We start from the raw sequence: 15,268 nt of genomic DNA, 5'->3' as shown, positions 1-15,268 counted from the left end.
CGAATTACCAAGGACACTTTCTTCTCTATTTTACTTCAAATTACTTAATTTGCTCTTTATTTTTATCTTATAATGGTAAGAGAAAGAGAGCATTAAAAGTGAAAACTACATGTCCTAAGAGATTTTTGTTTTGAACTGGGGAAAGATTTAACAATTCAATGAAGTAACTTAATCACCTGATAAAAAGTTTAAATTTTACCCTTTTTCAATCGATTTAGCTATTCTCTCTGGCCAAAAAGGATTGTCAATCTTAACCCTATGTATAATTCAAACTTTCAGAATTAGACTATCAATTTCTATAAAAAAAATAATAAATAATAAATAAATAAAAAAACAGGGAGTATTTTTTATTGTAACGCATGGATCAAAATTATAGGCCAAAATGTCTTGAACGCCGCAAAAAAGTGATTTTTTAGTACACATCTAAGTAATTAAAAATAACTTAATTAAAAAATGAGCTACTTTTGCGGCATTACTTAATAAATAATATGGGTGTTATCTCCACAAAATATTGAATGGATACCATAACAAAGTGGAAAAGCATCATCCAATTAGTGGGAGTAGGCAGTTATCCAACCATTGACAATAAGCTCAAGATGCGAGTGATCATCCTCTGCATCCTGCTTGCATTGCCAGCAAATTTCTTGACCAATTTCTTGCAACTAGAATTTGACGGAATTTGCAATTAAATAAATTAGTAAAATGCAGCTCTGGTGTAATAAATATTACAAAAACTTTCTTTTTTTTTTTCCCTGGATTTCTACACAACTGACCCGCCTTAATTTATCAAACACCCTTCCTCTTTTTAACCTGTTGTAGGAAAGAAACAACAGAGGATAAGATGGGATTAAATTAAACATTTTTCCTAAATTACGGTTCACACAAAAGACCAGTTCACAAAAGTGAAAGCAAGACAATGGACTGTAGTCTCGTCTGCAGCAAAGACTTTCCATGCAATTGCTTGTTCATAAGAAACATTACGGCCCATAGTTGACGTGCAAACTCCACCAGGTAAGCAAGCATAACCCTGAAAGAAACGGAAATTTTCAGAATCCATACATGGCATGAGAAATATATGAACAAATAAAAGACAGCTCATTAGTATACCAATTGCATTATCTTTGGAAAGTCGGAGCATAATGATTTCCGGCCTGATTCATCAAATATTTTATCTAGGGTAACATCTTGTAGTGCAACCAAAGTTGTCTCCAGCATATCAAGCCCTGCTTGGTTTGCGAAGATGAGAACTGGGAGGGACTGCAAAGTAGAGGAACGGGATTAATCGCGGTGGACAGAATTGTTTAACAAAATCAAACTAATATGTACAGCCCCTGATTATACGGTTAATATAGGCTTCATAAAGGGTTTACAATGGTCAATCCATTCAGCAATGAAAAGGGATGCCATAAAAGGAGCTGAATGAAAACAGTGCATTGTTATAACAATATGATAAATAAAAAAAATAAAAAAATAATACTTCGTATATATTATTCAATTGCATTGTCACCATACCTTCAACGAGCAGCACACGATAGCATCCTGGTGATGCCAAAGATGCTTCAACACTGTGTCATCACCAGCAGACGAAGTCCTAAGCAATTCTGTTCCCATATGGTAACTGCAGAGAAGAAATGACCACCATTTGATGATAATCATTTTTCTTTTAATCGTATATACATACAAAGGCCTTAAAAGACCTTTCCCCACTAGCACAGGATGCAGAAATGACATACCTGTAACTTTGACAAATCCAATGAGCCAAAGTAAGCGCCTCTGGAGAGCCTGGAGATAATTTTGGACCCACTGTCGGACTTGCTCCTGAAGGAGATATAGCCATGGCAACCCTTTGCACGGAAGATATAACAGTACGAACATATTGGCGAGCCATTGTAGCAACATTTTCTTGGAGGCTTATCTCAAATGGGAATTGGAAGGCAATGGTCAACACAGAACGAGTGCTGCCAGAAGAAGTCGCATCAGCAGCTCCATTGTTGGTCGATGGACCCACTTCAAGACTTGAAGTTAGGTCAAGTGTCCGATTTGTTGCAGTTTCCTAGATGTCATATAGAGAAAAACAGAGATTCAGTTTCCTAGATGTCATAGAGAAACAGAAATTCCATGTCATGACAGTACCAGTCAAATTGCAGCTGGGGAAAGGTGAAAATTGAGGTCACATTATATTTCTGGATATAAGCTAGGTGGTGTGACTACATTGGCCATGATGAGCATATAAGATGTTCTCTATAGTTCTCAAATAGATAATATATATATTTAAGCCAGCATTAACAACTTTATCAATTGATGGTAGAAGTCAATTTGATAATTTGTGAAAGTTATAAAATGTTAAGTTCCGTAGAAAGACAGTTAAATGCTATACCTAGACCTTAAATACAAGCTGTACAATTAGCCTCAACCAAGTTAGGGTTCCTACAGAGGTGGGTGTTGGGTAAAATTGAAGAGAAGAGCATAGACTATCTTTTAGCATGATAACCCTAAATCACAACATAGGACTTAGCTGATTCAATAGTGTTAAAGACGGTTTATTTCAGAATTCAGACAGCACTGCAAAGTGAGGCAATGTCCAGTGCAGTAAGACATAATTAACTTACTGGTTTTGAATCCAACGGAATAATACGGAACCCAGAAGGAAGCAAGGGAGCATCATCTGGAAACATTTCATCAATTGGCGCAAAAACAAGTTCAGAACAGGCTCCAACTGCATTCTCATCTATTCCACTGCATATCTGCTACCAAAAAAATCAATTAGTTCTAGAATCTGAGCAAAACAATGGAGGTTAAAGCACTTATACATCAACTAAGGGAAGTACGGAGGGCCATAAAATGAAGCAAAAGTAACAAACTAGGCAAAGGACTTCATAAATAAACAATCAGGATAACACAGAATAAAGTTCAGGATTAGGAAATTGTGTCAAATTAAACACCAGAAAAAAGTCTTATTTTCAAAAAGTGCTCCAAGATACTGAAGATAAGTTATAACTATGTTGAAAAACTTGAATCAATCGGTAATAAATTGATAGATAATAGATAGGAGAATGATTTTCCAAGCCATTGAACTTCTCAAAGCTTCCAATTACTTAGACGTACCAAGTTCCCTCCATTCAAGCCTCTTTTTCTATTTCTGAGAGGAGACTTTTTTCAACAGACATGAAAGTAAGACTGCCTACTTCATCAAAGACCCAATTTGGCCTCTATCTTTTACAATTACAATTGATATCTTAATTTAAGTTGAGCCAAATCAAGAATGTTGACGATGTCTGTGTACCGTTAATTAACCAGATATAGTAAATGCGCATAATCTATGGATTCTTCAAAGGAAATGTAGACAAGGAGGTTGGAATGGAAGAAGCACACATTTGAGTTAATGGACAAAAGAATAAGCAGTTAATGACCATCAGAGGAGAAGAGTAAGTTAGGATAGACCTTACTAGAGTATTGAAAGTCACAAGTTACTGAGATTCTAAAAAATACCTGTAACAGATGGATGTCTCTAGAGATATAAGCATCTTCTGGAGTAAGAGAATGTCCTTCCAACCGAATAACCTCCAGCATCTGGCATGCAAACAACAGATAGAATGAATTATAGAAATAATTTAGAGGACAATCAACTGCTGACACACATATTGCAGTAGCAATATTAAGATAACACCATTAAACATATAGATTCACCACTCACTACAGTAAAATGCATCAACTAAAAGATTTTTAAGTATTATTCATGACCAAGAATGGCAGACATGATAGAATAGTCCAACTCTTAAAATTAAAATCAACATACTTCTTCATTCTCAATTGTGTGTCCAAGAGGCATGATAATTTGACTTCCAGTAAACCTTGTGGCCCTCATCCCAGGAAATGCATATGCATTCGACTTCAAAGCTGCTGCAGAATACGCATCAACACTAAAATCAGCCCACTCTGACCGATGCTCTCTCAAAAATCGAACCAGCACTGCAGGAGGTACATTCTGCACAGAGATGTTCATCACATGAAAACCCACAACTCCTAAACCAGAAACGGTAACAGATCATCTGCCAAAATGCTCAAAACAAAATTGGCATGCCCACTGCCCATGTTTCACTTTAAAGTCAAGAAGCTATCATAGATCAGGCTGATTCATAGAACTAGCATATAATAATACAACTGAGTTAGACATATATCGCGTTTATGTAACTTTTCTGAAGAAGCATTGGCATTTTCTGAAACACAGATTTAAATATGACTTCCACTAGACAAAGGGTTTGTGGGAAGATAAGTAATAGGGTGGGAATTTAACCCTAGTAAGATAAAGCTTTATCTACACGAGAAACAGTTTAATTCCAGAGTAAAAGGGGCAGAAGAGTGCAAACTGCAAAGTAATTAACATGGCAGAATTCAAGCTATTAGATGATCAGGATATTGTTACCTGAAGTAGCATAGATGCCTTTGCACACAGGACACCACCAACCATAGGAAGTGAGCTTGCAGCATTCAAAGTGGCCATAAAAGTCTTGGCAGAATTACAGGCAATTATGACATCTTCAGCACCATCACAAGTCAGCAATGTCCAACCATCATCAGGGAACCCATTGATAGCATCATTAAAACCTCTGGAGCAAACCAATAAACACAAGTTTTAAAATCAAAAAACTGATCCCAGATATAAGAAACAGCAAAAGCAAAGCAGCTACATCATACATGTGTCCATCACTTTCACTTGTGCAATCACAAAGAACCAAGTAATACACATATAACAGCCACCACAAAGGCAATATGCTTTGCAAAATGAAGACAACGTATCTTAGTGTAAGGGAGGTACCTGCTCAATCTCTGACTAAACGTCCGTAAAACAGCCGGTTGCCTACCCAAACTATATACCACCTCCCCACTTGTCTCTTGTGCAATTTGTCGGATGTAGCGTAAAGCCTTTGTCAGGAGGGAAAAAATTGGTCAGATTAGGTCACAGCATGATAATACACTAAATTATTGCTTATTGATCACAATTGATGCCATTAGTAGTAACATGTCACTGGTCCCTTTCCTCTCCATTAAGATCAAACAGTACCGTACTACTATAAATAATTACTTCGTATAAATTAACTTACTGCTATAGTCATTTTCTGGGCCACAACTTTTGATGATTGATATAATGGCCGCAGCACCTCTGGTACACTCCATGCCTACAAATATGATAGGTAAGCTTTTTATTCAAAGCACTAGAAAACAACTTAACCACAAAATGGCACACAAATGACACAACAAACCTCAAGATTGAGGTGGTCTACTATATGGATGATTGAACCACCACCGTCGCATGGCCTAATAAGATAGCCACTTGGAAGCATATCAGCTCTTATAAACTGAGGAGCAGCAGTATTTGGTCCAGAACCCGATAGAGATCTCTCACAAACCTTAAGGCATTACAAGGAAACAGCATCAGCTAAGGTCCTCCTGGTTAAGAATAATACACTACAAAGTACATAAACCCATGACAACTGCACCTCACTTCAGCCCAGATATAAACAATGAATTTGGGTAGTCAATAATCACTAGCAAGCAGAAGACGATACATACTCAGTAATGCAGAATAATCCAGGCATATCCCTTAGCCTTATTATACATCACTGAAACATGTTCTTATCCAGAAATAGTATTCACATATAATATTTGAGATGTCCACTTATGTAGTTAGTTAGTTACCTTTCCTAATATTAGTTATGGATTGGACTTCCCAGTATTGGGATCAATGTTGAAATAGCCTAGCTAGTCAAGTCATATCATAACTATGAGGAGTTGGGACAGTGTGAAATGCGCAACTGTTATAGTAAGAGGAAATATAAACAGTAATCACAAATGATACAAAAGGTAAAGCCTCGGATGTACATACCACGACACTGCCATTTTCTAAAGTTGTGGTATATCGCAGAGTCCAAAAATCACGTGCAGGAGCCAAAGTAGTTGGGGCATATATCTGAAGTAACCAGTAGCAACCCATGAGGAAAACACATCTAAAAGCAGATAGCTATAAGAAAGTCAAATACAACTTTTATCAAACCTGTGTATATATAAGTTCAATTGTTCCTCCATTTCCAGCAGGAAACATAGTGAATACTTCAAGGCTCCGGCAGTCCCGGAACCATGATGGACGATCTTTAAGGATCTCTGCAATCTGGAAAATGGTTTAAACATTAGAATACCTTAATTATGTTGCTGACACCCCGCAAATGAATAGGGTAATGTACAAAAATATCAAAATGTGTTTTTCAATCAACTTACCTTAGTGGGCTCTAAACTAACAAGACCGCAGGCTCGAGCTGCCACTCCACTACAACGATGTGAAATGGCAAAGATCCCAACCGAATCCGGACCAGGCTGCGATAGTTAGCAAGCAAATTGCTTAGATTATTATGTATTAATGGTAGAAGATTATGGGCTAAGTCATCAATTTAATTCCTATTTTACAATTAATCTAGTCAGGTAAGAATTTCAAACCTTCATCCCAGGCATCTGAACCCAATCAACAGCAGTCCCAGTTGCCTTAGAAAGGAACTCTGCCAATGTCTCCTCCGCAATAGACAGGAGTCTGTCAACAAATACAAAAAAGGGACACGTATTATAAAAATGAAACATAACACTCATAAAGGCATAGAAATGGACCAAAAATGCCTTTAAATCCTTACCCAGCAGGGTTATTGGTGTCTCTAAGATTATGCTGAGGAGTGGTGACCACAGACTCACAGCTTCCATCAGTGGTCGCAGTTGGTGCCTGTAAAAAAGAATCATTGAATACATCAAACTCTGCTAAAAAACCGTTGACCACGTTCAAAAATAACAAATTCCATCTGAAATAACACTGCACCCTGAAAATTTCCAAACATAACTAGCACAATTGAACCACTCTACTCAATTAATATTCTATCCCAGTAGCGCGATAAGACTGTGTTCAGATAATGGCACTATAGGAAACAATTAACCATAACCACACAATGGATGTCTAAACTACAATACATACATTGAAAGCAAGTAACAAATTCAGATAAGATTTTATTAGCAATTTTGAATTTTTTTTTTTTTTTGTGAACATTTTCTGCCTTAAAAATAAAAGGAATTAAAACACCAACAAAATTGTTCTACATTCAAACATAATTCCAAAAAAAAAAAAAAAAAAAATTAACCAAAAATATCAAATTTAACCAATAGAATTAATGCAAAACAGAAATCCCACCAAATTCAATTTTTTTTTATATAGATAGAAGTATATTTCTAGTCAAAATTCCAACCATAAATAAGCTTTACTATCCAGATCAATTACAAAAAATCTGTACAATAATGGTAACAAGATCTAAATTACAGCATTTATTTACAGCCAATTAATTATAAGTGGAATACATAAAAATAAGTAAAAGAAAAGAACATACAGTATGAAGTTGTTGGCGCATAAACCCATTTTCACACACCAACTGAGAAACCTGCTTCTGCAACCGATCATTCTCTTCCATCAACAATTTATTCATAGCTGATAACTTCCTGTTCACCGTCTGTAACCTCGACGACTCTTTCCTCTGCTTCTCCCTACACCTATTCGCCACGAAAACAAAAACAAAATTTGTTCTTCATAAATGATTTCATCTTTCAAAAAAGAAAAATCAATCAGGCAATTGATCGAGATTACCTTCGATTCTGAAACCAAACTTTGATCTGTTTGGGCTCGATGTTGGACAGGATAGGACACTCACGAATCAACTGTTGACGCCGTAACGAGCTGGGTTTCGGACACTCGGCGTAAACTCTCTCTAAAGCGTCTACTTGTTCAGCTGTATATCTGACGTACTTTCCGGCATCAGCCGATGAAGCCGCTGCTGCTGCCGCCGCCGCCGCCATGTGTTTGCTCATTCCGCTACTTCCTCCACTTCCACTGCTGCTCTCTCGGTGCACAACCATCGCCATTTTCTCTCTCCTCTCTCTTCTTCGTTCTTCCTTCCTTTTTCTTGCTCAATTTCGGAGAGAGGGGAGACCAACAACTACAAAACTTATATCTGACCTAAGAATCAGTACTTGGTCTTACGTAATTTGATAAAATGTAGTATTAATTTAATTCAAACACGGGTTTAACTAGATCACGGTACAAGATTACTGTTCCCTTGTTCGTGATCTACAAAAAAAATTAGTAAAAATTAGAGCAATAATTTAGCAGAATTAAGAAGAAAAATGGTGGGATAGATTGTTTAAAATGGAATTTTGTTTTGATTTTTGGGGTGTGTGTAAATTTGAGTCTGGGAAGAAGATGAAGAAGAAGAGGCATTTAGTGAAGAGGGGAAGAGAGAGAAAGAAGAACCCTAAAAGAGGAGAGAGAAAGAACATCCATGGAAGTAAGAAAATGAAGAAGAGTGATGAGTCATATCTGGAAAAGGAAAGAGGAAGAAGGAGGAGAGAGAAAGAGAGTGAGTGGGAGGGAACAGTGACAGAGTGAGTGGGTAGGAGAGAGAAGGGAGGGTGAAAAAGGAGGAGAGAGAAACGAAAAATATGGTGTTTGTTGTTGTTTTTTAATAATTTAATTTAATTAAAAATGTAAAATTGGGGTGTTCATATTTCATGTCATTAGGCTCGTATCTCGATGAACCCTGGCCCCCTGCCTTTCCGTTTCATTCCTTTTTCGGTTTTTATATTCCTTCTTATAAACTTGTTCTTTCTCATGTGATTTTGTTACAATTACACCCAATGTTTCGTTTCTACTCCTTTCGTTCTTATTTACTTGTCACGTTTTTCTTATACCGGTAAAACAGTAAGAATAATTAATAACTATATTTGTTTTAATTTAGTTGACATAATTTAATTTTTATCAGTATTTACTATAAATTAACTTGACTTTATTTTATAATTTAATTATAAGAAGGGAAAAAAAAAACACTCTGGGTTGGGATTTTGTTTAATTCGTCTTAACATCTATTTTCCATGTACCAAATCTTTATAATTCTTGATTGTGCATAATTGAATATATTATTATTTGAAGATATACATTGATAAACACGCTTAAATAAAATGTGTCTTTGAAATGGAGAAAGTATTTCTCCATAAATACTCTCTTCGTCCCAAACGTTAGACTTTTTTTCACTATTTATATATTAGCTTTGACTTTAGTTTTTTACTGACATAATAACAACATATACTGGTAACAATAACAAGTTTGCTGCTTATGCAGCCTCCTCATCACAGTCCTATGCTTGCAAGCATGAAGCAAAGGTGGAGATAGCATGAGCTCTTTCTTCTCTGGTCATTACAACTGCTCTAGAAGCTCCGAGATGATTCTACAATTAGCTAGAAGATTCCTCTCCAAGATAGCTAGTTTTGCCAGTCAGCTTTGCTCTAAGAGAATTCTGTTATGCTTTGTAATTAATAATTATTTTGTAAGGATGTTGTAATCTATATATAGAGCTAGTGTTGTAATAATTTGTTTTATTATATACAATCAAAAAAATTCAATTACAAAGCTTCTCTCTCTCTCTCTCTCTCTTAAATCTCCATCATAAACTCAAAAGAAATATGCTAAATTATAGATTTCAACATGGTATCAGAGCAGATATATCTCGATTTTGGATGATTTCTATTGATTCTAAAGCTTCTGCAATCTTTCTACGCTTGATCTTCAGGAGTTTGTCTTCAACAAATTCTTCGACAGAAATCGCAACTTGATTTTTGAGGTGTCAAATTGAATCGCAAATTTCTTGTTACAAAATTCCTACTGCAATTTACTTAGTAGCTTGATTACAACTAGTTGCTGTTTGAATAGCATACAAATTTGTTTTTAAATTAGAATACTAGAAGCTAAGTTTTCTTCATAAATTTGAGATAATTGAATTCATAAATCCGAGAATAGTTGAAAATATGGCTTCCCATTCAAAAAAAAAATATATGGCTTCAAATCCACAACCTCTTCCAATTGGACAAGATCCTTCATCACCTTTCTATATTCATCCTTCTCATATGAACTCCATGCAATTTGTCACAAAAAATTCAATGGAGAAGGTTACACTGATTAGAAAAGAAGTATGACTATAGTATTTTTCAGCTAAGAACAAGTTAGGTTTTGTAACTAGAATTATACACAAACCTAATCCTGAAGATGTCACCTACAAACAGTGGGAAAGATGTAATGACAAGATGATTTCATCAATAATCTGGATACTACTACAACTCATAGTGTCTTATACTACAACAGTACAACACTGCTGCTGAGATATGGAAGGATCTTGAAGATAGATATGGAAACACTTCTAGACCACAATTGTATTCAATTGAACAATAATTATCAGAAGCGAGTCAAGGAATTAATTCAATTACAATATTCTACGCTAAAATGAAGATGCTATGGGATAAGCTGAATGCTGCTAGTCTACTTCCTATTTGTACATGAAATTAGTGTATATGCAATTTAACTCAGAAGATCTTCAAGTTACAGCAAGATAAGAGATTGATGCAGTTCTTAATGAAATTGAGTGAGCATTATGCTGCAATCAAAGGAAACATCTTGATGATGAATCTACTACCTACCTTGAGTCAAGCTTATAGGTTATTGATACAAGAAGAAAGGCACAGAGAACTTAGCTCTATGCATATTGTTAATCAAGGCTCGAATGATTCCATGGTTTTTGCTTCAACCAGGAAGTTCAATGATAGACTACTGAACAAAGGTTTTAAGCCTTAAGAATACAGATCTAGTTATCAAGCTAACAATAATCTGTTATGGTAGGAAACAGGAAAGTTGCGCCAACTTTTTGCAATCACTGCAATAGACCTGGTCGTTCTATTGACAGTTGCTGGAAATTACATGGAAATCCTGAAGATTTCAAGAAAAATGTATGCATGGCATAGGAGTGGCTGCTGCTGTTCAACAAACTGAAATAGTTTCTAACGAACTTGCAGAAGGCCATATTGATCAAGTCAATAGTCCTATCATCACATTGGAGAACTATAATCATCTCCTGGAATTACAAGGAAAGCAAAATACAGAATTTGTAGCTAATCAAGCATTAAACATTGATGTTGATGCGCAAGCTAATCTGGCAGGTAAATTCTATCTTTCATCCTCTCTAAATGTTGGCTGGTTGATAAATAGTGGTGCTACAGACCACATTTGCACCAATTTGAGTATGTTCACTTCCTATAAAAGATTGACAGGCTCAAATAACACTATAAATATACCAGATGGTAGTAAGGTTGAAGTCATGCATATACGCACAGTTGTCATCAACAACATTATACATCTAATTGATGTATTACATGTTTCCGCTTTCAAATTTAACTTGCTTTATGTTCCCAAGCTTTGCAAGGATATGAGTTGTACAGTCTTGCTCACACAAAGTGCATGTTTTGTTTAGGGTCTTTCTCAGGGTTCAATGTTGGTCTATATTACATTGAAGAACAGAAGTTTGCTACTAGTAGTGAATTGTCTAGATAAATTTCCAAGATATGTAATAATATTAGTTGGAATCAAGCTAGTAATGCCACTAAGATAGCAGAATTATGGCATCTTAGGTTAGCTAGGCCATTTTCCTTGTCATAATTTCAAGCATGTTTTGCATCAAATATTGTACTGATAGTGTCTTGTGCAAAATTTGTTTGCTGCTAAGCAAACTAGGAAGTCTTTTCCTAAGAGTTCAATAAAGTCTTGTAAGTACTTTGAGCTAATTCACATTGATTTATGGGGTCCTTATAAGGATCAGACATATAATGGATGTAATCAACTTTAGACAATTTTTTATCATTACACTAGATTTACTTGGGTTCATTTACTCAAATTTAAAAGTGATGCAGCCTATGTTATAATCAAATTTACACACTATGTTCACACTGAATTTGACTCTAAAATTTTGTGTAAGGTTTAATAATGCCTTAGAGCTAACTGAGGGTTCTATGAAGCAATTCTACGTCAAGAATGGTATTGTGCATTAGACTAGTTATACTGGCACACCACAACAGAATAGGGTTGTGGAACGCAAGCATAGACACTTATTGGAGATTGGCAGAGCTCTTAGTTTTTAATTTAAGCTTCCTTCGAGATTTTGGGGAGAAATAGTGTTGTGTGCAATCTATTTGGTGAATAGAATGCCATTGGAGAGCATCAATCATTGTACACCTTTTCAGAGACTTCATAAAGTTCAAGCTTCATTTGACAACTTGAAATTTTTTAGGTGTCTTTGTTTCTATTCTAGATTAAAAGTTCACAAAAGCAAGTTTGATGCTAGAGCTTCCTTTGCTGTGTTTATTGGTTACTCTTTGCATCAAAAGGGCTATAGGGTGTTGGATTTGGGAACCTACAAGATTCATATCACCGGGGATATGGTATTTCATGAACACCATTTTCCTTTTCATCACGACATAGAGTCAAACCAGATCTTACCTATAATTTTCCTTCCTCAACACACTTCCAATTACTCAGATTCTTTTGGCGCTCCTCTAATTTTCACAACTTCGTCTAATTCTTCTCGTTCTATACATGAACTCAAAGTTCTTCTTTTAACTTTGAAGATGCATCCACTCGGGCAAGCATTCATGACAACAAACCTGCACCCAACTCTCCAATTCAATCTTCTCATCATATTTCTCCTTAACAAACTAGACAAACATCTAAAATTTCTAGACCACCTAGTTGGATGAAAGATTACAAGTGTTATATAGCACAAAATCATTGGTGTAATTTTGTATCCTTTGATTATCTTCCTTCTGACTGAATCTAAAGTTAATCTTGCTCAAAGCTCAAATTTGATAGAACCAGTTTCTTATCTTAAAGCTTCACAGGGTCCTAACTGGTTTCAAGCTATGCATAATGAAATTACAGCCCTTGAAAACTATTGGGTGTAAATGGGTGTCCAAGCTAAAGCTAAAAGTAGATGGCACACTAGAAATATACAAGGCTAGACTGGTTGCTAAAGGCTTCACTCAAAAATATGGGGTTAATTTTGAAGAAACCTTTTCTCTAGTTGTCAAAATGTCTACAATCAGATGCATACTCTCAATTGTTGCTGCTAACAAATGGCCAACGCATAAACTAGACATGGTGGCTTAAATGAACAATGCATTTCTTCATGGTGGCTTAAATGAAGAGGTTTATATGAAGATGCTAGAGGGGATTCCGATCCCAACCCAGACAACAAAGTATGTAGGCTAAGAAAGTCACTCTATTGTCTTAAATAAGCATCTAGACAGTGGTTTTCTAAGCTACATAGTGAGCTAGTTCAACAAGGCTACTCTCAGTCCAAGAATGACTATTCTTTTATTTCTAAAAAGATCAAATGGATATCTAACTATTATGGCTATCTATGTTGATGATATCATCATCATTGAGAGTGACACATTAGAGATCTACCATTTAAAGACACATCTTGATACTACTTTTAGTATCAAAGATCTTGGCCAACTTAGTTACTTCCTTGGGATTGAAGTTACACATCTCTCAGATGGTATTATGTTAACTCAAAAGCAATTCACCAAGGAGCTCTTATCTTTTTGCGAAATAGATGTCTCTAAGACTGCTTCAACTCCTTTACCAATTAATCTCAAGCTTTTGAGTGCATGATTAAAGAAATTATTGTTCTGATATAGCTCTTTACAAATCATTGGTTGGGAAACTGAATTTTTTGACTTATACTAAGCCAGATTTGGCTTTTGCAGTTCAAACTTTAAACCAGTTTATGCATCAACCCAGAATACACTATATGGAATCTCTGCATCATGCATGTTCTCAGATATGTTGCAAGTACCATTGGTCAAACCATTTTGCTCAGGGCTACTAATTCTCTTTCTTTAATAGCTTATTCAGACTCTGATTGGGCTAGTTGTTCTAGTACCAGACATTTTGTTACTGGTTATATTGTCCTTCTTGTAGGATCTCCTATCTCTTGGAAATCTAAGAAACAAGGGACAGTTTCAAAGTCATCTTCAAAAGCTAAGTACAAGGCCCAATCATCTGCTGCTTCTAAGATAACATGGGTGGTTAGATTACTTGAAGAACTAGGTCTCTCAAATCTCAAGCTTGTTTCTTTGCACTGTGATAATCAATCTTTTATTCACATAGCTAAAAACCCAGTGCATCATGAGCATAAGACAAAACATATTGAAATTGATGTACACTTCACCAAGGATAAAGTGCTAAAAGGGTTACTTGAGCTTAATTATCATCCCACCCACCAACAACTTGCTGATGTCTTCCCTAAGGCTATTTCAAGACCTTAGTTTACGCTTCTTTTGTCCAAGCTTGGTTTAACCAATACTTTAGCCACCCCAAGCTTGAGGGGGGGGGGGGGAGGGGTGGGTATTGGTGATAATAACAAGTCTGCTGCTTATGCAGCCTCCTCATCATAGTCCTATGCATGCAAGCATGAAGCAAAGGTGGAGATAGCACGAGCTTTTTTCCTCTCCAGTCATTACATCTGCTCTAGAAGCTCCTAGATATAACTACAATCAACTAGAAGCTTCCTCTCCAAGAAGCTTCCTCTCCAAGATAGTTTGGTTTGCCAGTAGTGTTGTAATAATATGTTTTATGATACACAATAAAAATTTCTCAATTACAAAGCTTCTCTCTCTAAATCTCTCTCTCTCTCTTTCTTTCTCTCTCTTTCTCTCTCTCTCTAATATCTCCTAAATAATTTCATCATAAACTTAGAAGAAATCTGCTAAATTACAGATTTCAACAACATATTTTATCATAAAATATGTTGTGAGATAGGTATTGATATAAAGTTTCATAATATATTTTTTTTTATAACTTTCATTAATTAACTCATTTAAAAATAAAGTCAAAATAGTGCATCAACATTGCAAAGTTTGACTGTGTTAGTTATTCTGAAATAGAGAGAGTAGTACAGTATGAAATAGTCTGCATGCATGTATTTGCCACACTTTAATTGGCCTTACTTGGTGTATTGCGAAAGGTAATGTGATCATGTCAGTTGATATTGACTAGCTGATTACTTCATATATTAATTTGACTATATAAAAGTATTTAGTATTACTTTGTAATTATTTGCTTTTACCGTTGTTTGAGTATGCACAATAAAGATGGCTTTAGGGTTGGGCCACATGTTGGGCATAGACCTAGTTTTTTGTGATGTGAACCCAGCTTAACCTTCCGTTCGTTTTCAGGCCCATTCGAGCTCAATTTTGGACCGTGGGATAGCACATCAACATGGATCGGGCCACGGGCCATAAGCCCAGTAAAACACGACCCAACCCTTGTCTTTTATATACTTAATTTTTTCCTTTTCGTAACATTCTA

The 15,268-nt window shown here is 35.8% G+C and overlaps 2 protein-coding genes across 2 annotated transcripts; one reads left to right on the top strand and one right to left on the bottom strand.

Annotated features, from left to right (window-relative positions):
• Positions 1 to 656: 656 nt before the first annotated feature.
• Positions 657 to 8,443, bottom strand: LOC110711821 (homeobox-leucine zipper protein REVOLUTA-like). Its single transcript, XM_021890249.1, has 18 exons — positions 7,670 to 8,443; positions 7,416 to 7,575; positions 6,678 to 6,763; positions 6,490 to 6,580; positions 6,274 to 6,369; positions 6,053 to 6,166; positions 5,885 to 5,968; positions 5,262 to 5,408; positions 5,103 to 5,177; positions 4,817 to 4,923; positions 4,424 to 4,607; positions 3,797 to 3,985; positions 3,490 to 3,570; positions 2,610 to 2,744; positions 1,734 to 2,053; positions 1,513 to 1,618; positions 1,108 to 1,257; positions 657 to 1,027 (listed from the first exon to the last, which is right to left on the bottom strand). The coding sequence occupies exons 1-18, from the start codon at positions 7,942 to 7,944 to the stop codon at positions 878 to 880; spliced, it is 2,550 nt and encodes an 849-aa protein (XP_021745941.1). The 5' UTR covers positions 7,945 to 8,443; the 3' UTR covers positions 657 to 877.
• Positions 8,444 to 13,303: 4,860 nt separating this feature from the next.
• Positions 13,304 to 14,226, top strand: LOC110711903 (uncharacterized mitochondrial protein AtMg00810-like). Its single transcript, XM_021890341.1, has 3 exons — positions 13,304 to 13,454; positions 13,597 to 13,681; positions 13,740 to 14,226. The coding sequence occupies exons 1-3, from the start codon at positions 13,304 to 13,306 to the stop codon at positions 14,224 to 14,226; spliced, it is 723 nt and encodes a 240-aa protein (XP_021746033.1).
• Positions 14,227 to 15,268: the final 1,042 nt, after the last annotated feature.

The sequence above is a fragment of the Chenopodium quinoa genome, unplaced genomic scaffold, assembly GCF_001683475.1.
Source record: "Chenopodium quinoa cultivar QQ74 unplaced genomic scaffold, ASM168347v1, whole genome shotgun sequence".
NCBI lineage: Eukaryota > Viridiplantae > Streptophyta > Magnoliopsida > Caryophyllales > Amaranthaceae > Chenopodium > Chenopodium quinoa.
Note: the sequence above shows the minus strand (reverse complement) of the source record. Positions and strands in the feature narration are given on the sequence as shown.